The following is a 22,214-nucleotide window of genomic DNA, read 5'->3' as shown; positions in this document are numbered from 1 at the left end:
AAGCTTTCTATTGATATATGGTTTGTAAGGATCACTATCTGGCGGAACAACAACTTTTTACAAAGCTAAAATCTGAGGGTGCAAAAAAAGCAAAATATTGAGAAATTTGCGTTTGAAGTTCTTAATCAGAGGCACTTTAGCAGGCCATGAACTCACAAAAAGAAAGTTTTTATACATTTACGGTAGGAAATTTATAAAATATCTTCATAGAACATGATCTTTACTTAATATCCTAATGATTTTTGGCAAAAAAAATTCCCCTCACAATGTATTTTTGCAGATTATTAAAAATGTTCCCGTGCTACTTAAGACTGGTTTTGTTGTCAAGGGTCACATATAATGCATGAAGTTAAAAAACTCAGATTCAAATGAAAGTAAACTAAAGTGTGAAGAAGACTATAGCCAACAAAAGAAGCCATGTGGCTTCACACGACTAAAGCAGAAGATATGTCAGTGTGTGTCATCTTCAGGTTAATTCAGAACAATCACTACATGCCCATGCTTGCAAAGGCCCTATCAATTCAATAAATGTCTGAACACCCACTGTACTCCCTAAAATAAGCAAACACCCCAAAATGTTATTATGTATAATAACAAACTTGTAAACGATCATGGATTCATGAATATGGAAACAGTTCAGGGTGTAATCTCCAAATTTACCTGTGTCACGTCTCAGATGCAGACAGGTTGTTCTGTATTCACAGCAATACATCTCATGTCTTCCTCAACAAGACAATTTCGTGTCATGGTGTGTCAAATAGTCAATGGTCAAACACCATTATCCAATTAAAGTGCCTGAAAACATGTATGGCTTGTATCACCCTACCTGAGGATGCTAGCATAGTATCTCGTGATGAAGTATGAAGACATCCACAGCACTTGTCACCTACGGCTCTTCTCAGCACTAATTCATTTACTTCCCGCCAGCGAGTACGAATCAGATAATTAAAACAGCAGCTAAAATGTCATGCGGGCAGCAGTACCTGCGTCAGCCCCCTTTCAGCATCATTTGGTAAAATATTCATGTCTTTTGCACGCTTACTACGCCATGAGAGAGTCAATAGGTCAGTGGGAGAAACACGGACAGAGATGTCTGAGGTGTTTATAAACCGAGAATAAGGTCAGGACCGACATCACGCGTTGTCATGGTGATGACGACAGCGGTATCTAAAACGGATCCTTATCGGAGCTCCTCAGACAGTTTGTTTATTTTCTTTATTATTTTGACACAGCGCCTCTGATGTGTGCTTTCGATAAAGCGAATCTGATCCTCTTCGGAATATCTGACGTTTTATTCAGCTTGTGTTCTCTTACCAAAAGCTGAATGGACGTTAAAGGAGTCATTCGCCGGAAGTACGTGTTTATCGTTGTCTTTTGTGTGTTATAAGTTGCCCATGCATGTATTAGACACGTGAAATTGCAAACACGTAAGTGTCGGAACAAAATATGTATTTTATTTATAAGCGAATGCTCACACATACCTGCCTGAAACGCCTCGTGTAACCACACCCCCACAGTTTGACGTCAGCTCGTGGAGTGATTTGACTAATACCGCCCAAATCTACACGCAAGTAAAGTGGGCGGTCTTGTAAATCTCATTGTACCGTCGCATCCGCAGCCTGATGTTCCGAACATTTGAAGAGGCGTTACATTTCCGTGAAGTATTCGACCAATCAGTACGCACTACTAACCTGGCCAATCACACCTCGCTTTTCAGCGCGTTTCAGAGAGGCGGAGCAAAGAGGCAAAATACAGCGTTTTTAACCTTAAATCGTGTATACACAATTTATTATATCTAAAGCAAACAATACCATTCGTTTTAGCAGAGTCAAATGTTCCCTTTAACTGACTCTTCATGCATAAAAAACTGTCGTGTGGCACTATTGCCAATCAGTTTCAACAGAAAGCAGCAAACAAACGCACGCAGCACGCTTGAAAAGTTGCTAAAAGTCGCTAAATGACGACATGCGTAATTAGCATATTTATGACGCCATTGCGTTACATTGCGTTATAAATAAAAGTTACCTAGTTCCTTAACAATTTGTCAATTTTGATGTTAATGTACGTAACAGACACCGTTTTTATAGTTTTATATGGGGTGGCAAAGGCTAGTACAGGGGGTCCACAGACCATGACAAAAAATAAGTGTTTAACCGTAACCTGGCATTGATGGATCATAAATAAATCATAATATTGCTGATTAACAGTGCAATTTATCAAATTAGTTCACAGAGTTTCTCAAATCTAAAGTTTAAAAAATGTGACAAATGTGTACGAAACAATTTTGCAGCATTACAAATGCATATGGTAGTTGACAAATAAACCATACCATGTGCCCTATGCTGTGACAGCAAAAAAATGGAAAATATATTAAAATTAATATTTATATTTCTAATATAAGATGGCAGAAAAGAGATTTATCTCCATTATTATTTTTTCATTTTTTTGCTGTGTCACACCATAGGACACATGTGCGATATTTGTCAACTACCCTTAATAACACATCTCGGTTCAATTTGAACAAGAAACCACTGTTCTTTTAGTATAACTTCGTTTTTTCATATTTAGAACAAGTTTAATTGATCAAAGAGTTACCGAAAGAGGAGATTTTTTAATGGTGGCCAGAAGGTTATTTGTAAAATGTAATTTCAGTTTTGTCTTTCTGTCATTACACCCTTTTAAATTTATTTTGAGAAACAGTAGCTTTATACGGTCAGAAAGGTGACACTCATTCAGTATAAGTGATCATTGACAGTCATGATCATGCTTAATTTTACTCATGCTCTCTGTTTTCTTGTCCCGTTGTGTTACCATATCCCACTTTCATTACCGTTTTGAGGTTAATAATGTAACACCCAGCAGTGGACACAAGGAAAAAATAATTGTGTAAGAACTGTGCACAGTCTGATCACGTTTACTTGTTTAGCTATGAACAGACCAAACAAAGTCCCCAGGTAACAACAGAATCCGAAACGTGCCTTTCAATTGATTTTGATCAATTCAGGAAAACAGTTGGCAAGGCTGTCCGCAGTCTCACAATACATCATAGCCACTTATACTGATGTCACCATGCATTCTGCACATTCTCATAGTAAGAACAGGTGTACAAAGCTGCTTTTTATTTGTCACATCTCCAAATCTTAAACACAGTGTATTACTATGCACATTTTTATCTGAGGAACAGTATCATTCTCATGAATCATGAAATTGTTATGGTACTTGTTGTATTGTTTGCACCTTGGGGTTGTAGAAAGGTGCTTCATAATAAAAATGTGTAATCGTTATTACCTAAACAGCAAATACAGAATATATGTAGGGGGATGTTTGATTTTTATCAGTGGCATTCAAATTAATGGACAGTTTTGCAAATTCTGTAGCAGTTCCCTTAATCATTGTATTGGGTCTGTAAGGTCTCATATTTGTTTGATTCCAGATGCATCAGGTCATACATTTTAAATAAGTAAAATTTGCGCGCTCCACAAGGTTACTTTGCAAGCCAGGTGAATAATGGTCTGACACTCCAAAGGTATGAAACTCTGGCATCTCCAACACTCGTGAATAATGCAAGAAGCATCAACAGACACATATTAACATACATCTATACGCATACAGCACCTTAATGTGTTTACATGAAAGACAGATATTAGAATCACATTCTTTAGCAAATAGCTAAGTGTTTTAATAATCATAAATAACTTTTTTATTCACGAAATGTGTTTGGTAGACTGTATATCAGCTTCTGTAATATTTTTTCATGCTCAACTTTGCTTAGCTCCAGTGGGTAACAAGTCTTGGGCTACACGGTGATATGGCTGCTGACCAACTCTAAACAAGACAAATCTTAAATTTCAAGACATTGGAAGATGTTAATAGAGAATGTTCGTGGAGAAGTTTTTTTCGTGTCAACCAATGGTTAGGTCGGATATGGATAAACAAAACAGTTGGTTTTAAATAACTAAGAATGTATTAGTTAGTCTTAAATATTGGTCCATAAATGACCCAACCATGGGTTTACAACAACTTCATTAGGCAAAGATTAAGGCAATCGCCTTGGGCCCCGAGCTTCCAGGGGCCACCAAATGGCATGGATGAACTTAACACAAGAATAGATGCTAATTAGAAAAAATAGAGGGGGTGCTTTATTTTTTTGCCCAGAGCTGTATCAGGGTTAGAATTTTAGCATGTGGTTAAGCAGAATTGATATCATCCCCGTCAATAGCTTCAATAATGCAAAACATTTCTGCATCGTTTTCAGTACTTGCATTATCTCTGATCAAATAATGAAATAAACCGACGCGAACAAAATCAAAACAGTCTGTTTATTCTAGAACTTAATTCCACAGTCAGCGCTGCACCGGCCCCTATGACCATGTCTACAAAATACATTTTCATTAGAATCTTTCCCTGAGCCTTGTTGAGCATCTACTTGTTTCTCACGGTCAGTCTCGCGGTGATCTCGTCACACACCGGAATTGACCAAAGTGAGCCAAAGAGCTTATTTACTGATTAACATTCAAAGGCCACTTCTTTTTCAAGCAATACAAGAATAGAAATAGTTAAAAATGGCCCATCCTGCATCAGGAGTCTAAACTTCACAATACCTGTGATGTGGTATGGTGCTATTAAGATATGCTACAGCATACAGCTAAAATCAACCTGTAATAAACCATGGGCAAACCATTCATCACGTGTTAACACAACTGCATGTACAGCGACAGCACATAGAAAGGAACCCGTACACATAACTGTAGCCCTCTTAGCCCAAATCTCAAATAAAGAATATATGAAAATTGTGTTTCTGAAAAGTTATAAAAAATTCAAAAATCATGTTTTGTAATAGGTTTGGAAGCAAACTTTTCTTAGCCTATAGGCTATAGCCTAATTTTCTCACTAGTGGCCTGCATGCAAAACTCCAAACGTGGCCTTTCTCTTTCAGGGTTGACGCTCATGTCCCGCATGAGCGTCATAGGGCATGTCCAAGTTGTCCAGTATAAAAAGTCTGAAATTTGTTTTTGCGCCATTTGGACAACAAGACCGCTCGTGACACTCGACTTTCACTAATGTAGTAATGTAGTCGTGGCCTAAGGGCTAGAGAGTCAGATTCGTGACCAGAAGGTTGCCGGTTCGATTTCATAGGGCTGGTGGGTAACGACTGTGGTACCTTTGAGCTGCAGTGATAGCTGCCCTCTGCTTCTGCCAGATGAACTTGTAACAATGCGAGAAACACCCAGGTCTGATCGAACTGCGGTGGGCCTCCCTTGGCTGAGGGTGTCTTGTGATAAAGGATTGAAACACCCAATGAGGCTGAGGTGCACAACTGACGATGTGTCGCATTGATGGGAACCATACATAGGCATTACATTTGTAATGTACACCAAAACGCATCTTTCACTCAAGATAATGTGATGAAATTGGGACACACAACTCACAAGACGTCTCTCTGATAATGGCAAGGAAAGGTAACTATGCTATGTATTTCTATATTCGTTTTATCCCCCAATTACAGAGGATGCCTACCCGACGAACCAGTGGAACCTCAGACCTACTTTATCTATTCATATTCTTGACTTCTTTCCCCTGCATAAGGCGTGAGAAATGTCCTATTGGGCAATTCAACTGTGTTGAAATAGTGGGATTATAACAACTAGTCCTATTAAGCGATGCTATGACATCACTTGCCTTACCTTTTACAGTGAAGTCATTCATTTTTTTAATGAATATTAGTGAATAGACAAATTAGTAAATTGTACCTTATTTCTTTTTTGATAAAATGTTTTATTTATTTATTTTTGACACTGTTTAAATTCTTTCGCTGACAGGGGGTGCTGCAGCCAATTAGCCTTGTCAGCAGCCACATAGAACCCTAAGGAATCATCGAAATAGTCGGGATATCCCTGTTATCGTTTTACGTTATTACATCTGTACGAATGCACCCCCCCCCCCATTATAGATTAGAGTGGACAATTCCATCATATATGAGTAAGACCAGTTTGGCACTAGCTAGAGAAAGTAAACGTTTGTCAAGTTAAGTTTGACTCTTTTCAAATCACAAAGAAACAAAATTATTTTTTGTCATTTTATTAATGGAGAATGAATCTGTCCCTATTACTGTTGAAGAATTAATCAATCTTTCATCTGTCACAGTAAAATAAGTGCTCCTTTTAAGTTGAGTTGATTTTTCTGTGGATTTAACTCTCCAAAAAGGGGTATAGATGTCCAAGATTTAATGAGTCACTTCTACTCATTCATTCATTCTTCGTCTTCACACGTATATAAGACTTGGCATGGAAAGAACAGAGCTGTAATTACAAGTTGAAGATGAGTGTCTTCCCCAAAGGAGAGAATGAGACAGGTGAGGTGGTGAAAATGTCAGACATCTGACCGCGCCTCATCAGAATGCAAGACATTGTTAAGAACATCTTCATCATCATCTTTACATAGTCTGCTCAAGTTTCCAAAAAGACATGAATAGGAATTTTAATAGTTCTAAAAAGGACCTATATGACTGCTATATATGATTTGCTACGATCTAGTTTCAGTGAAATTATTATAGCTATGGATTATTTTGTTCCCAATGTAAGTCACATAAAGCTACAATGAGCACAGTATTATTGAGAAATAGAATGTAAATAATGAACTGTCAAAGTTCTAAAGTCAAATATGACAGATCTAAGAAATATAAGACATATTACATTGTCTTTAAAATTATACAGCCTCAAAAACACAACGTCTCTATCACAAACATGTAATGTTGAATATGTTTCAGTGGAAATTTCAGCGCAAAGGTCAGAGTATGATGGAAATTGACACCCAGATCCAGTTAACATTCCACGTGGGAATTTCCATCAATGTTAAATCAACAGATGCCAATTAGAGGTGTAACCTCCCACACATCAGTGACATTGTGACCCGTCGTGATTCTTCCTCAGCATGTCATGTTTTTCTTGGTCTTCTGGCAGGATCATGGCAGAGCCTCATGTTTTGTGTGGAGAGGGACATGTTATTGTTGGTTCTGACATAGCATGCGCTCTCACCGGTCTCGTCTTTGGCACCGCCCCTTTCAGTTCCTTGTTTACCCTTTCTTCAGTGTTTCATTACCGACACCTGTCCCCTATTAATTATTCTTTGTTAGTCCTCCAATTTAATCCCCTTGTGTTTGCTATCCTGCTTATACGTTGCACTACTTTGCGGTATACCACGTTCCAAACTTGATTGTATGCTCGGGTCTTTGCTACCCTGCCTTGTCTTATTGTGTTTCATGCCGTGTTATTAGTTAGTCTTTGTTCCTGTCATTTTATTGTAAGTCTAGTTTTCTTGTTTTCTTATTTTGTCCCCCTTGTGGGAAGTGTTCGTTTCTAGTTTTTGTTATTGTCATCCACATTGTGGTTCTTTTATTTATTGTCAATAAAGTTTTGTGTTCCGCATCGCCATCTGAGCTCGGGTTCTTCCACCATATCCGTGACAGTGACCATCCACTCACACTGCTCATTCCTCAACACTAAATGACAAATCTACTTTGAACTGCTTTAAAAACGTGCATCTATTATTGACTGTAATTAATAATATTCTTATAGCCAACACATCGTCGCTGTCCCTTCCAAACCTCGGATGTCCAAATTCACTGCTTTCCAGTAAATAGTAAAACACTGGACCAGCATAGACAATGATTTTTGTACTGGTCAGATGATTGCAAAACCCAGTGACAAACATAAAGGCAGAAATATGATTTACGGCAAAAAATAAACTACAAAATATGGAAATATGAGGTTTCAGAAGGATAGCAGTGATATGTTAGTTTTACAAGGCTTGGTAATTTTCAACCAGACAAAACCTATTTTTAAGAGTTGAAAAGTGTCTTGGTACATACAAGAATGTCACACGATGTAAATTATGAAATCACTTTTTTTTACTTAAGTCAAGTGTAAATAAATTGTGGCATGTTTCAGCCTAGGCTACATGATGTCTAAAACATTTTTTTGGTCTATATTGATAAAGTTGATAAGTAGTAAACGTAATAGAAAACCGTAAACAAAGTCTAGTAAATTCTTAAAAGATTCTAACTGTCGTAAAAAAACGTTGCTATAGTTTGCTGACGTTTTTCCATATGCTATAAGAGTATGCTATCTCGTCTTTGATCCGAAATGACAGGCTACAGTTTCTTAAAAAAAAGACTGATTACGGATGTGATGACGTTACACGGATACATCAGGTAGCCTACTCACATCCCATAAATAGAGAAAGGTTCTCAGAAGCCCAGCGAAGCAACAGCAGAAGGCAAGAACACAAAAGCGACATCGAACGCTGGGATTGCTGAACCAGATAGAAATAAAAGAGGACTTGCATTTCAAATTTGAACTTATTCACGCCAAAGCGTTCAGCACCATGGACAGCATCCGAGCAGCGGTATACCTGAGCATTTGCCTCTCGTTACTGTGCGTCTGTCGGGGTCAGATGTCAACGGGCAACCAGCTTTCTTCGCAAGAGGAACAATTCATCAAAAAAGATCTGGTAAGTGTCGCTGATATTTGAAAGCCGCTGACGTTTGTAGTGAACATACGGAAGAAATTGATAATTGTAATTTTTAAGTCCATAAAGTAAGGCTTATCTAAAAAAAACTCTTTGTTTTTTTTAAACAGGTATAGACGTTCTTTCTTTTCACAACTGACGCTCTTTTTATACACAGGTTGAGGCTCTCGAGGAACTTTTGGATGGAGAACAAGACAACAGATTATCTGTGGAGAAAAGGGCTAGCGTCATACCAAGGGTATACATATTACTCTTTTTCCCAAGTTTTCTCGAAAATGTCAATAACACCTCTGTGATGATCAACAATGTGTTTTTTTAGTGCGACGTGGGAGAGCGCTGCGCCATGAAGCATGGACCACGCATCGGGCGGCTATGTGATTGTATGCGAGGAACAGCCTGCAATACTTTCTTCTTGCGCTGCTACTGACTAACTCTATCACCTCAGGCACTGCACATGAAAGCAAAGCTTGCGACAACTGATTTATTTAGCAGGTGCATTCTATACTGTAAAACTGTTGTATTGCTCGTAATCTTGTCCACATAAACAACATGTGTTATTAAAATCGTTTTTTAGTTCAGTCAAGGTTGATTGATTTTGAATAGGCTACTCTCCACATATTTGAAATATACTTGTTTACATTTAATAAATGTACGTCATTTCAATAAAACTGTAAAATACAGATTACAACAGGTCTGACTGGACGTTTATTCAGGGTTTATAACCATTGTCATGATCAACAAGTGAGTTTCACAGCCAAAAGTCCTTATATTTTTAATATTTTTTTATTGGTGTTGAAAATATGTATGAAACACTAAACATACTTAAATGCCACTTGGTTTTGTAATAGGCTTATATGGTAGGATAGCAGGCAAGCAGAGAACGTATGAATAAATTGATCGAATTTACATATTTTTAATTGTAACACATTCGTTACACCGTGGAAACCAAAAGTAAAAGTTTTTTTTAGTCTGTCTTCTATCCAATCCTCTTTTCAACAAATAGGATTAGGCAACTGTGAGATTAATCAACAGGTTATAACGTGGTCAATTTAGCAATTTAAATAACAAAAGACTATAGACTGACGTATAGGCGACTCAAAGGCTTCTAGGAAATCTCATCAACTCTCTCGGTTACATCAGTCGGTCATCGGGGGCGATCAGCTGCATTTCCACAAACAGCTCAGACGAAGCACTTACGCGTTTTCAGCCGTACTTTAACATAACACCCGTCATGACCAGTTTATCTGTACTTTTCATTGCGATTCTCTGTGTTTTGTACATAAATACTCATATCAGCGGCGTGGATTCAAGACCACCGGATAATTTACCAATATCAGCGCACAAAGACGACGTGACTGACGAGGTGAGTGGAAATAACGCGCAAGTGAGTAAAAGGTTATATGGATGAATCTTTATAAATATTGATCTTCTTTACAGACAAGCCATCGGGAACATAAACAGATCGTGCCCATGTTGAGGAGAAAGTTCACCCGTCTTCCGAGTATATGTAGACGTCTGAGGAGAAGGAGGATAACTATTCTGGTACGCGCATTGTAAATCATATTGTGACAAAACGTCATTTTACCCATGATAATTCTCATTGTAGCTCATTTGAATATGAGGCCAAGTTATGGTTTTGGTTAGCCTACTATTCTAAAATCATTTTTGCAGTTATATTTATTATTGTAATATGTTCATTATATCTTGAACGAATGATAAATATGAATTAAAGTGGATTTAAGTGGACAACTTTAAAAACACATGCAGTTCATTCAAAATACACTGGGGTGCACAAAACCCTTAAAAAAACATTCAAATACTTATTACTTTGTGTTTAGGATTTTTTTAAAGAAAGTATATCTTATTTTCTCGTTGATTTCTTCCCACAGTGTAATACCGCAAAGTTCTGTTCTGCCAGAAGACATTCCCTACGTGGCCATGTGTGCTCCTGTCCAAAAGGCTCAAAGTGCAAATATTTCTTTTTATGGAGTTTGTGACATTGCACTGAAACATGCTTTTATATTTTGAATGACTTTATATGACTTTTGTATTCACTTTTGTAATTAGTGGATGAATAAAGAAAGAAGTCATTTTCCGGCAATTTATTCCTCAGTTCCTCATGTTTAACAGAGGAAAGTGAGTCACACAACTTTCATAATAAAAATCCTTTTTTACAATTTAGATCATGAAAAAAACTATTGGACAAGGTCGTACTGAATTCACATTGTTTCTTTCTAGGGGGGAATAAATAAAACAAAAAAAAGCTCAACAACTCAATGTAAATAACCGTATACAGGAAAGTTAGAAACCCAAAAGCAGAAGAGCGGAAATTTCACGAAGATGATGGCACACAAATCTGTGTATAACATCTTAAGAGGAACTAAGATTGATTTTAAGCACATGCAACATCAACACTTAACTGTACAGGAAAAAGATCAAAAACAAAAATTTGGGTTGATTTTAATACATCTTTTCACTCAAACAAGTCAAGCAGTTTCTCAAGTACACTATAATGCAGTCTTGCTGATGTCGGTCAGATGCAGGAACAGAGCTGGTGTTTTTCACATGAGCTTTATAAACAGACACTCGGCCACACAATTGTCTATAAAAAACAACTTAACTCAACAAAGCAAAAACAAAACAAAGTAAAAACCATGAATGAGGAAAAATTAAAATTATTTAATAACCAGAACCTGAAACCTTTTTAGAAAGCATCAAAGCACTGAAAAAATTATTTTACATACAACAAATGCATGTTTAGGGTTAAATTATTATAAGGTTCCTTGAAGGTTCCCAATGCCAAAAGATGGACGAGTATTTCAGACGTCTGTGAATAGTATCACACATTTGTTTTGATATTTCCTGAAAGCTACCTTTGTTTAATGATTCCATCTTTTAGTGAAAGAAAATGGCTTTAGGGCTCATATGAATAATTATTTTCACAAAATACTTGATGTGCTTTAGGTTTTCAAAACATGCAACACACATACCCATATTGCCTCTATACGCCAACACCTTCACAGCTTTTGACAGAACAGGTGTATGCAGAGTTGAACATAAATCTTTTACAAAACTGGGATTGAATTTCCACTTTTGCATAATGTTTGCAGATGTCATGTGTGTTCCACTATAAGAATTCACAATGTTGACGTCTAAATGAACCCACTTGACAAGCTTTCAAAACAATTCAATCCTGCATGAGGGAAATTACATCAGTGTGTACTCATTCAGAGTTTTGTCTTTGTGCGTCCAGTAAGAAAAACCAGTGGTTCAAATCTGGAAGCCTGTCCAGGAGTCTCTAACACCAGGCCCCCTATCCGGCATTTGTCCTTTAGATTTTTAGCATAGTTCAGTCTACTATATAGATTCTATCTGTCTGCGAACCTTGTCTGAGGCTTGACGGTCGAGTGACCTTTGCCTAGCGACCACCACTATTGCAAAGACAACAGACAGAGCTAGCATGGCACCTTCAAACTTCCAGAAGAGGTGCTCCTCCATTTTGGTGGACCGACAGCTGAACAGAAAACACAAAGAGAGTGTGTTATACAAGTGTGATTTATGACTCAAATTTAAAAATAGAAAGCCTGAAACACTGAAAGAGTCTGATTCTAGATCATCAGCCACTTACCTTTTGAACGTATCTTTGTTAGACTTCGTGCAGTTGATAATTTCTACATATCCAGTTTGGACACAGGCTGGTACAGTTTTCTATGAAGATTACAGATAGTTTTAAGACATGCAAAAGAAACAATTGCTTTACGTTAATTCACAATACACTGAAAATGAAGTAGTGTTCTAAAATAACCAGATTCAGTTTATAATGCATTAATCTACACTAAATCAATACTATCTTGTATCAATTAACTTTAAATATTATCTGCTCTAATATATAATCATTATTTAGATTTACAATTCAACTATTGGTTTTACTTCCACCCCTCAACATCAAGACCCTATTTACTCCTGTTAAAACATTACTTAGTGGTGATCCACCCAGAATCTCACCAATTGCAAGCCGTCACATGGACTGCACTCTTTAGCCACTAAAAACTCTTCCACCTGCCAACATGGTGCTGCCGCAGCCTTTGTAACCGCTACTGTAAAAAACAGAAAATTATTGTTTCTTCAACCTTTATATTTTCAACACTATGTCCACTCACTGGGAATCAAACCCATGACCTTGACATTGTTACTGTAACACTATGCAATACCAATTATTTGTGGTCCAAATTCATTGTTCACTTTAGCTGTAAAAAATATTTTTTCAATGAAAAGCTGACGTGAGAGATTCTGCATCGTTGCGTAACAATAACTTCTCAACACAATATATGTGCAATAGGTTATTGCTCTTATTTTTAAATATTTATAGTCTTTAAACAAGCTCCCTACAAAAAATCCTAAATCCTGTTCAAAGGAGTCATCTACAGAGAGCCCCCCAATTTTAGGTCCTTTTTAAATGCTCCATGAACCTGAAAAACAGACTAATAAAAAGTCAGAAAGAGTTTGATTTATCAGTAGAACTGTAGGACAAGATGCATCGAATCATGAGTAAAGTTAAGCATCCCATCTGTAATGTACACGTTTTATTGCATCCCAAAGATGTTTGCTTTTCTGTCGCGTTATGCTTATTGTAAATGTATTGCATTGAAATGTCCTTTAAAGTGATTCAGCTGGTTATCATCATGAGATTTTGTTTTTGAAATGGCAAGAAGCTCTCGTAAAAGCCCACAAAGCATAAAACAAACCACTTTTGAATACAAAATTGATTTCGATTTACCTGTGGCCTTCTCATCACCAAGAAAAGCTGCTCCAAACACTCTAGAAAAAAGTTGTAAACAAATAAGCAACAATCCATATTCAATGCTTCTTTTCGGGTGCAGAACAATGCAAAAGAAAGATTCACAAATTGTAAATCATCTGTAATTTCTCACCTAAGAGAAACTAAACCCCAGAATAACGCGTGCAGGGCCAGGATTCGGGGTCTCAGACACGACATCGGAATCCTACAGTCGCTTTCCATTGCGCCGATGCACGTGTAGCACAGGTAACAACCGCAGTTTACTGGCGCCTCATTGCTCTGTAGATACGTTGTTGTTTTCAAGGTTAGAGCAACAAATAACATATTTTGTACAAAACAGGAAACTACACACAACAAGATTTCAAATAAGATATTTAGAGACAGGTGACACGTTTTCTGAATCTAAACAAAGATAATCTCATTTCCTGCGCTATTTACGTAATCGATCAGAGCCGTTTAATGAAAGATTAACCTAACGAGTGTTGTTGAGTGTTCCTTTTAAACTCCACTTTGCCAGCTACAAGACACTCAACATGTTACATAAGTTACATTTACTGAGAATATGTAAAAAATGATTTAATATCAGTATTAATTGCATCTTACTGCGGTTGAGCCACAGCGTTAGTTTTTCAACTAAACTAAACCTACGTTAGAAATAAACCAAGAAACAACACAGTTTAAATATTTTGATTTCGCTTAGCTACCTCCCTTACAAACTAATAACATATAGACATAAGTACGATTACGCTTGAGCTACTGTTCAATAAGGAGAGAAAACACCTTGAAGCTCCAACCAAACACAGTAAGTTACACATCACCAGAAAACACGCAACAACGTTACTCACCCAACATCACATTGTCCGACAGTCGTTTTCTCAGTAAAATCCCATGACAGGAATTCTGACACATTTGACAATAAAAGTTATGATCAATCACTACACGTACGAACGTATGTTCTTAATTCACAGCTTGTAAAGTAAAAAATACGCTTATTTAGAGAGACCTTTCAACACGGGCCTACCAGCCATACTGAAACACGGATGATGACGTCACGCCGGAATAAGGATTTTAACTGTGTCAGATGAGAGTGTATCGCCCCCTTGTGGATCGGATCCCTGACGAGCAGGAAAAGAGCTTATTGAGATTAGAGCAGAAACAAAAATTAGGGCTTGTTTCACTTTAATTTTTCCTATAAAATGTTTGAGAATGATTAACTTATGGTTTCATAATGACTTGTGTGCTGTAATGGACTAAAATCAAGTTTTTCAGAATGAATGTACAATAAATAATTTTATTTTGACTAACATGTCCGAACCGTAGTCAGTGTGTTTATGACTAAACATGACTTCTTTCCTTAATTAAACTTTTTTGTGTTGAATTAGTATTTTTTATCTTGGTGTTTGTGTAAAAATATACGCCGGATTGATTTATCACCTCTGTTTTTTCATAAACAAAATCTGGATTTATTATTTTTTACAATCATGTCAGTTAAACATACACATTATAGATCAAGTTATCTCTCACATTAGCAGTTACTAATCATGTCATAAGGACAAAAATATATCATATTTTACTTAATGGCTGAAAGGTTCAGTGTTCTGCTTAAAGGGACAGAGAAGTAAGAGCATGTGCAGATGAAAACAGAAATACAGATTTAAAAGCGACATAGCAATACCAGAACAAACCAAAGCAATTGAGACAGATTGTTATAGTAAAATCAAATACAAAACTGCAAAAGGAAAATTGTATTTTCCAAAATACTGTAAATGTGCAAAGAAAAAGTGAATGTAGAAAATGATATGTTTGAATTCTGTACTCCAGTTCTGTCCATTAGAATGCTGAAATAATGCCATGACAAGTGGCCTAAAAAATCACTTAGGTCCACCGTTGTACCGTAAACACATGGTCAGTGTGCTCTAGTTGTGTCAGTAAGGCAGAGGAGTGCTGTATCCCATACAATCACCTCCATGCTGTCTGCAGCATCTCCTATGAAGCTGGAACCTTTCCCAAAACTGCATGCATAGATACTAATGTCGAGTTCATGCACTCAGACTAATGCCTTTCTGAACGACTCTTAATCTTCTCAGTCCTGAAAATGCTTTGTCTGTACATGGCTGAGGTTAAGGGCACGTTTGAGAGAACATAAGAATTATTTTCGTGAAAGAGATAATGGATGTATGATAAGTATAACACCATGCCAGACGGATCAATTTAATCCTTGAGCTAAAAAATAACCTCTGACCTATTGATCTCAAAGGGATGATAAAAGAAGCAAAAACAAGGTCATCGTGAGGTCCAAAGTTAACACTCCAGCGAAAGACCTTAGTCCTAAATCCCAATCTAATCTCAACTAATCAAGAGTCACATTTAGGGAGAAATATAGACTTCAGAAGAGAAGCAGTGACCCTCGGCCTTGATCTCAGTTGGATCATGCATAATGAGGAAATGGGCTTCAAGACATAGAGGAGAGAAGGGCATATGAATTGCCTCTTTTATAACTAATTCCACTAAATGAAAACAAACTAACCAAGGCACAGCGCCACTAACATGCACTTTAATGCTGGCTATTTGAATATTTTTGTTTGTTTCTTCGATTTTTTGCACTGTGGGCTTTAGCTATGATGCAGTGGCAAAGAGTGACCCAACAAGCTACAGAGATGCAGGAAGGAAACCTGAGCGCTTCATCACATAGGCTGCGTCCGAAATCGCCCACTCTACCGATTACCCTCATCCACTATTCCCTAAATCGGTTCACTATTTTAGTCCACTTTAAGGAGCAGGTGAAAACGAGTGAGTAAATTCGGACACTCGGTGCACTGGAAATGCTGCGGGCGCCACCTTCTGCCGAGACGCGGGAATTCATTCAGCGCCACAAAAATTGGATGTCCCCTCAAATACTGCACTTTATTTGGGTAAAGGGGGCTATTTCGGACACAGCCATAGACTCATTTTTTTAAGTTCCTTCCTTCATGAAATGCCAGGGGGACCATGCAAGATGACAGGAGATGATGCTTTGGTGAGAATGCTGTCCAATGTACCTTGGTCACAGAGTCCATCATACGTATGCTTCATTCTGTGAGGTCATTCTCTTGAAGGACATGGTTCATGACACATAGACGAAGAAAGTGTACTGTAGGCCGTACATTCATTAGAAGCTCGGTGTCTTCTCATGGCACAAGGGGTCTGTTGCATCAGGTCAAAGTGTAAGGCCATGGCCAAGTGTCCAGAATCAAATTCAGTTTAGATACACAACGCCCTGTTTGTTTTTTACAAAAAAAAGACAGAAAAATAGAATTGCTCTGAGGGCCTAATGATTATCAAAAACCAAAACCAAGAAACAATATTGGCACTAAGAGTTCCAGAAAGGAACACCATTCATGACATAACGACAATGTTTGTTGTTTAAAAGAAAGTTGAGAGGAGAAAGTTTTACAGCAGTGATTTTTCTACATATATTTCGGAAGACTGAAAAGTTTGTAGTTGCTAAAAAGGTCTCCGCTGTAAATGTTCACAGAATGCAGAGTGAACCTCAATGGCATCATCCACTGAGATTATTTTTCTGACAATATAGTCTTGAATCGATGAAAAGTAACCAACAGGCACAAGTGAGGATTTTTCTTACCTATACTGTGTGCATGTTAAAGGACGAACAAAAATGATGAAATGCAATGCATACTCTAGAAAAAGAGGGTAAGAGGCCACTATCCAGCTGTGCAAAGGACGAACCCATGCATGGATGCCACGATTGTTTTTTGATTCGTTTTTGAGAGCGTGCGATATGACTTGTGTTGCAGTTGGTTAATGTAGGGAGGTATTTAGCCTTTGGATTAGTGCCCTGATGGTACAGTCAGTTTCCCACAGTTTCCCTGCGGGTCATTCTATGTTGCCGCTGTCTGAGTGGGAGATATTAAGGGTGGTGGCAGAAGGGAAGAGGTCACGTTGATCAGTAGGGCTGTGGTAGTCCGAGGTCTGGTCTGGTTCCAGCAAGGACGAGAGCGTGAATTGGGACGAGCCCTTTTTCAGGCACTGGGAATAGAAGTTCAGCAGGAGGTCCAGCTTGTTTTCAATAGACTGCACCTGAAAAGTGAAAAAGATTGTGTGAGTTTGATTCGGGACTGAAGATACTGTGCGCCAATTGGTGTTTCTTCAACAATCCGATAATGTCCGGGAAATGAGGGTGGAATGTTATTGAATCTCAGCAGTTTTGAAAACCACTACAACATTATGTGAAAGGCAATGTACTCCAGACAAGAACGCATTAGATGCCATATAACTTAATTTGGTAAAATTAAGTCTCAAACAACAGAAACTAGCGAGATTTGATTAGATGCGTTAAAAATACACAAAACACATACTAATAAAAACATACATTTAAAGCTGGGCCATTTAATGCAAATGTCAACCTTAAGATGAGTAAATCAGGTTTAATGTAAGATTTCATTTACATTTATATTAATGCATTTATGGCAGACGCTTTTATCCAAGGCGATTTACATTGCATGATACTCTACATTAGTATTTAAGTATGTGCAATCTCTGGGATTGATCCCATGACCTTGGCGTTGCGAGTGCCATGCTCTAACCACTGAGCTAGGAAAGATGTTTTCACCATGCTGATAGCAGTTGTTGTTAATATTTGGAAGTAAATACCCATGTGAAGCCTCTTTTAAAGTTTTTAAAGCATTTTTGGTGTTTTTTTCCCATAGTTATAGGTAAGTAAATTATAACGCTCCATATTCCACAATTTTGTGGTCTATAAAGTGGCATGTCTTCTTCATTTGTTGGTATTGTTGCTTCTGTTCTGAACATTTTAATTCACAGAAATCCTAAAACATTTGTTGTCTCTGAAAAATGTGCATCCTTAACCATAACATATTCACTATTTGCTCTTTAAAACCTTTTTGTTGTATGGACTCTTTCATCAGGAGTTTATTAATATGAAGACAAACTGATGCCTCAATATTTGTAATAAATACATTTAGAGTTTGACTAAAAATGTCACACCCTGGAATTGCCCAGCCCTCAATGCATTGAAAACGTACCTGCTTCTCCACCTTCACTACACGCCCCATCATGCTTAATTCATCCATCTGTTCCAGATCAGGAGGAGTCTTTTCTCCTTTCTCAGGCCTCGACTTTTTATCTGTTGAAATGGCACCACGTCCCACAATCTGATCCACCCTTCCAAGACAAAGAGTCAATACTTTCAGCATGACCATTTAGAAAATATTCCCAATATTTATTTATGTATGTTAAAGTAGTGCCATTAAACATCGACTGTTATACCGATGGCTTGTTTTTATTTTATTTTGATTGACCAAACCTCATCTGCAGACTTTTGATTCTGCCAAGCATATCGAGGTGTCCGGCCGAGTACTGCTCGATCACATCCTTTACATCATAGGGCCGGAGCGTTTCTTTAAACTTACGCTTGGCCACCAGGAATTTGAGAATCCTGCATTAGGATGAGAAACACTATCACGCACGACTGCAGAAGCAGACGCTAAAACAGGAATAATGCAAACAAAAGCAAACCAGCGTGAAATGAACCGCATGATTATTAAGAGCAACAAGATTAATTACAGAGAGAGACCTTATCAATTATATAAGTGACTCATAAACAATCACTGCAGGGAGAATACACCACACCCCCCAAACACATCCCATAATAATTACTGTGTTGATGAAACTCTCTGGACACAGTGCATATGCACCAGTATTCATTACTGAAATAACTATTATGAATAATAGGACTTCATATTTTCTATGATTATGTAAATTTTCAAAGGCCAAAAATAGAAAAGAAAGAAAAATATCAGCTGTTGCAAGTCAAAGATTAATTACAAAGATGTATTTTTGTCTTAAAATATTTTCTCTTTCAGTTTTTCTGAAATTACTATTTAAATTGTTTCGGTTAAATCATTTTTGTTTCATTCTGTGAACAACAATTTCTCCCAAATTCCAAATAAAATATTGTATTTATTTGAAGAAAATTAAAACAGGACAGACAGGTTAGAATAACAAAAAAGATGACACGTATGCAGATCTTGAATACTGCAATTCATATTTATGTTTAAACCACAAAACACAAATATTTCAACATTATTTTAAGAGCACTTTAAAAATAAATACATGATGGAACACGCCTGATTTTATTCATGTCCTTTATGGGTCTTTGCATTCTCTCAGTCTTTCACTTTCATTGACAGTCTTTCATTGATGTTCATTACCGCATAAGGCTAAAATATTCTGATCACTGTTCAGATAAAATATAAATAGGACTATATATAAAAATATTAGTTAGCATATTTTTACCAATTTATTACACTGAAATTACTAATTTAAAATAATATACGGTGTTAAATAATAATACATTACATTTTATTATTTTGCACAAAACAATACCAGAAGTCGATTTCAATCTTTGACATGTCATCACACTGTCAATATTAAAGACGGGTTCATATTTTCACAGTATGTTCTTAATATTATTTAATGTAGAGAAAAGTTATATCACAAAAAAATTACTTACCTGGGTTATAACATGCAGGGCCACATATAGCAAACCAGACATATAGAAGAAAGAGGGAAAATCTACAAATAGTTTTCTACAAAAAAACAGACAGCCACATTTTGCGACTAACTAAATCAATTATGACTATTAAGGGAACTGTTCAGATACTTTATTTATTCTTTTTGGCCATTTGTGAGCATAAGCAGAACAGCAGAAAACATATTATACATTACTGTGTGCTGTCAAGCATAGACAGAGATGCCCTTGACCGTCACCCACCACGGTTCTTCATTTTTTACCTCAAGTGCTTTTACCAGATGTTTGAGAGTTTGTCACAACCAGACAGAGGCAGGTTAGCTTTTTCCAACCTTCCATTAATCCTTCTTAATATTGTCACATGACACTATAAGGCAATACGGGCTCAGCAGAAAACGGCATACTTTGCTTAGAACTACAGTGACTTAAAAAATTATGTACGTCAAAAGTACCTTGTCTTTAATAAAGAGGCATTTTGTGCTAAGATAACCTCAATTACGGTATACTTTATAAAAAAAAAAAAAAAAAAAAACACGCAGCATAATTGTCCCGGCCTCATTAGCAACCAGCAGGGAGGGAATGAGCTTGAACAAAATGTGCAGGTAAATTGTATACTAAGGTCATTATTTCTTTAATTTTTAAAGACCCTTCATTTTACAGGAACAGCTTGTGTGCAAACATCTCAGCCCGGGTGATGGTGCAATTTCAGCTGGAGCTAAGAAGCCCACAGCTGGTCAACAGCACACGTCAACGTTCTCCATACAGAACAAACAAGTTTCCTGATGACTCAAGAGTTCGGGCTTTTTGCTGCCTGTATATTTTCTTCTTTCTTGCAATTTTGCAGGTAGATGCATATTTTGCCGGAACGGGTCTCAGGTGTGGATGAAAAAGAGTGTAAGGAAAAAGTGAAAGGAGAGGGCAGAGAAGAAAGAAATCCCATTTATTTCTATCCTCCAAGGGTTTGTATAAAGTGCTGACGCTCTCTCGTGACGGCAGCGCACTGTATGGGTGTATCATTATATTGGTCGGCCGTAGAATACCCCCGCCCACAGCTGCATTTTAGATGCGATCTCTAAGAAGAGCTACAACAACTTGTGTGGCTTCATACTTTAATGCGAAAATGTATTCAGACGTATGCCAAATATTTTGAGAGCAGAGAAACTGTTTACGATCTTCTAAGTGACTGAGTTACTAAGCGAGGCAATGCTTTTTAACCGGCTCAAGTTCTGAGCTCCAAAAAGCTGGTTTTAAAGAAACAAAAAATATTTTTTTAAAGCAAAAACAACAACAGTGTTTTACCAGGGCTTCCCAAGAACAAAGCAGAATATTAATTATTAATATATATTTTGTGTATTTATATAATATAAATTGGTTGTTCTGTGGCTCATCCAATCAGAAATTACAATATCAACTATTTGTTGGTTATATCCAACATTGTGTAGCAATGAAGAGAATATCATGTGACTTGCTGTTTTCTAACTATCAATTGTATTATTATTCTTTATTATTAAAGTGAAATGTGCTTTTTACAAGCTTTCGTCCCGTTTCTAAAAAGCATGCACTACGTACACGTTTTCATCAGTGGAACAGAAAATGTGGGCCTCCCCTCAAAGTGCAACCTCAGCAAGATGAAGCGAAACTTTGCCTGTTCTTTAAGAACATCAATCTTATCGAGCGGCTCTTTTGTAAAATGCAAAATCTTATTGCCTACATCAATGACGCACCAGTGCGTATGTACACACATTTTATCTTATACATAAGATAAATCATTGCATCCTTTCCTTAGTTGATAGTAAAGAGAAAATGCTTATTTGCAAGGTTAAATATGGGCTTTCCGGAGCAAATATTAAAAGACCACTGCAGATTTTTCTTTATTAAGCATTTCTGCATGTATTGCATCTATTCTAGTTGAGTGTCCATTAAATTTCAACAAAAGAATCATCGAAAGCAATGTGAAAGACTGAAAGCTTGACAAGATGCATAAAATGTATATATTATTTTTTAAACTGATCCTGAAATACAAGCAAAAACATTAGCATCGTGTTCTGTGTATAAACTTGTTTTTATGCAGTATTCAAGATCTGCAAAAAAATTAGTTTGACCTGTTTGTCTACCTTCATTTTCTTGCAAATAAATAAAAAATAACATTTACATTTGGAATTTATTAGAAATGCTGTCACCAGCAAACAGAATGAAACAAAATGATCATTTACTTGTACAAATATTTTTTGAGTGGTCTCATAATCTTGTACTCAGCAAGCATCATGAGATCTTGCTATACTGCACATTAAAACAGGGCTCTGACATCTCCGTAAGAACTGAACGATATTTTTGGAACAT

The 22,214-nt window shown here is 37.0% G+C and overlaps 4 protein-coding genes across 6 annotated transcripts in view; 2 read left to right on the top strand and 2 right to left on the bottom strand.

The window, feature by feature from the left end:
- The first annotated feature begins 8,252 nt into the window (after positions 1–8,252).
- cart4 (cocaine- and amphetamine-regulated transcript 4) lies at positions 8,253–9,197 on the top strand. Its single transcript, XM_056742118.1, has 3 exons — positions 8,253–8,508; positions 8,684–8,764; positions 8,846–9,197. Exons 1-3 carry the CDS (start codon positions 8,383–8,385, stop codon positions 8,951–8,953), a joined length of 315 nt encoding a protein of 104 aa, XP_056598096.1. The 5' UTR covers positions 8,253–8,382; the 3' UTR covers positions 8,954–9,197.
- si:ch211-191i18.4 (uncharacterized protein LOC799350 homolog) lies at positions 9,184–10,619 on the top strand. 2 transcript variants are annotated; one of them, XM_056742117.1, is made up of 4 exons: positions 9,184–9,267; positions 9,823–9,889; positions 9,964–10,068; positions 10,416–10,619. In XM_056742117.1, exons 1-4 carry the CDS (start codon positions 9,257–9,259, stop codon positions 10,521–10,523), a joined length of 291 nt encoding a protein of 96 aa, XP_056598095.1. In that variant the 5' UTR covers positions 9,184–9,256; the 3' UTR covers positions 10,524–10,619. The 2 variants fall into 2 exon arrangements, with proteins under 2 accessions (XP_056598095.1, XP_056598094.1); XM_056742116.1 differs by lacking the exon at positions 9,184–9,267 and having other exon boundaries at positions 9,312–9,889.
- Positions 10,614–14,372, bottom strand: jtb (jumping translocation breakpoint). 2 transcript variants are annotated; one of them, XM_056742114.1, is made up of 6 exons: positions 14,170–14,372; positions 13,458–13,603; positions 13,304–13,344; positions 12,532–12,623; positions 12,155–12,234; positions 10,614–12,040 (listed from the first exon to the last, which is right to left on the bottom strand). In XM_056742114.1, the coding sequence occupies exons 2-6, from the start codon at positions 13,544–13,546 to the stop codon at positions 11,884–11,886; spliced, it is 459 nt and encodes a 152-aa protein (XP_056598092.1). In that variant the 5' UTR covers positions 13,547–13,603; positions 14,170–14,372; the 3' UTR covers positions 10,614–11,883. The 2 variants fall into 2 exon arrangements, with proteins under 2 accessions (XP_056598092.1, XP_056598093.1); XM_056742115.1 differs by having other exon boundaries at positions 12,532–12,620.
- A 484-nt stretch (positions 14,373–14,856) lies between these two features.
- Positions 14,857–22,214, bottom strand: part of LOC130415846 (potassium voltage-gated channel subfamily KQT member 4) — a 47,943-nt gene continuing 40,585 nt past the window's right edge. Inside the window, exons 12-14 of the mRNA XM_056741818.1 lie at positions 18,648–18,779; positions 18,367–18,505; positions 14,857–17,401 (exon numbers count right to left, since the gene is read on the bottom strand). Coding sequence (XP_056597796.1) covers positions 17,198–17,401; positions 18,367–18,505; positions 18,648–18,779 — 475 coding nt within the window. The 3' untranslated portion in view covers positions 14,857–17,197. The remainder of the gene's footprint in view (positions 17,402–18,366; positions 18,506–18,647; positions 18,780–22,214) is intronic.

Source organism: Triplophysa dalaica, chromosome 25, assembly GCF_015846415.1.
Source record: "Triplophysa dalaica isolate WHDGS20190420 chromosome 25, ASM1584641v1, whole genome shotgun sequence".
Taxonomy (NCBI): Eukaryota; Metazoa; Chordata; class Actinopteri; order Cypriniformes; family Nemacheilidae; genus Triplophysa; species Triplophysa dalaica.
The sequence above is the reverse complement of the archived record's forward strand: the minus strand, read 5'-3'. Positions and strand labels throughout refer to the sequence as shown.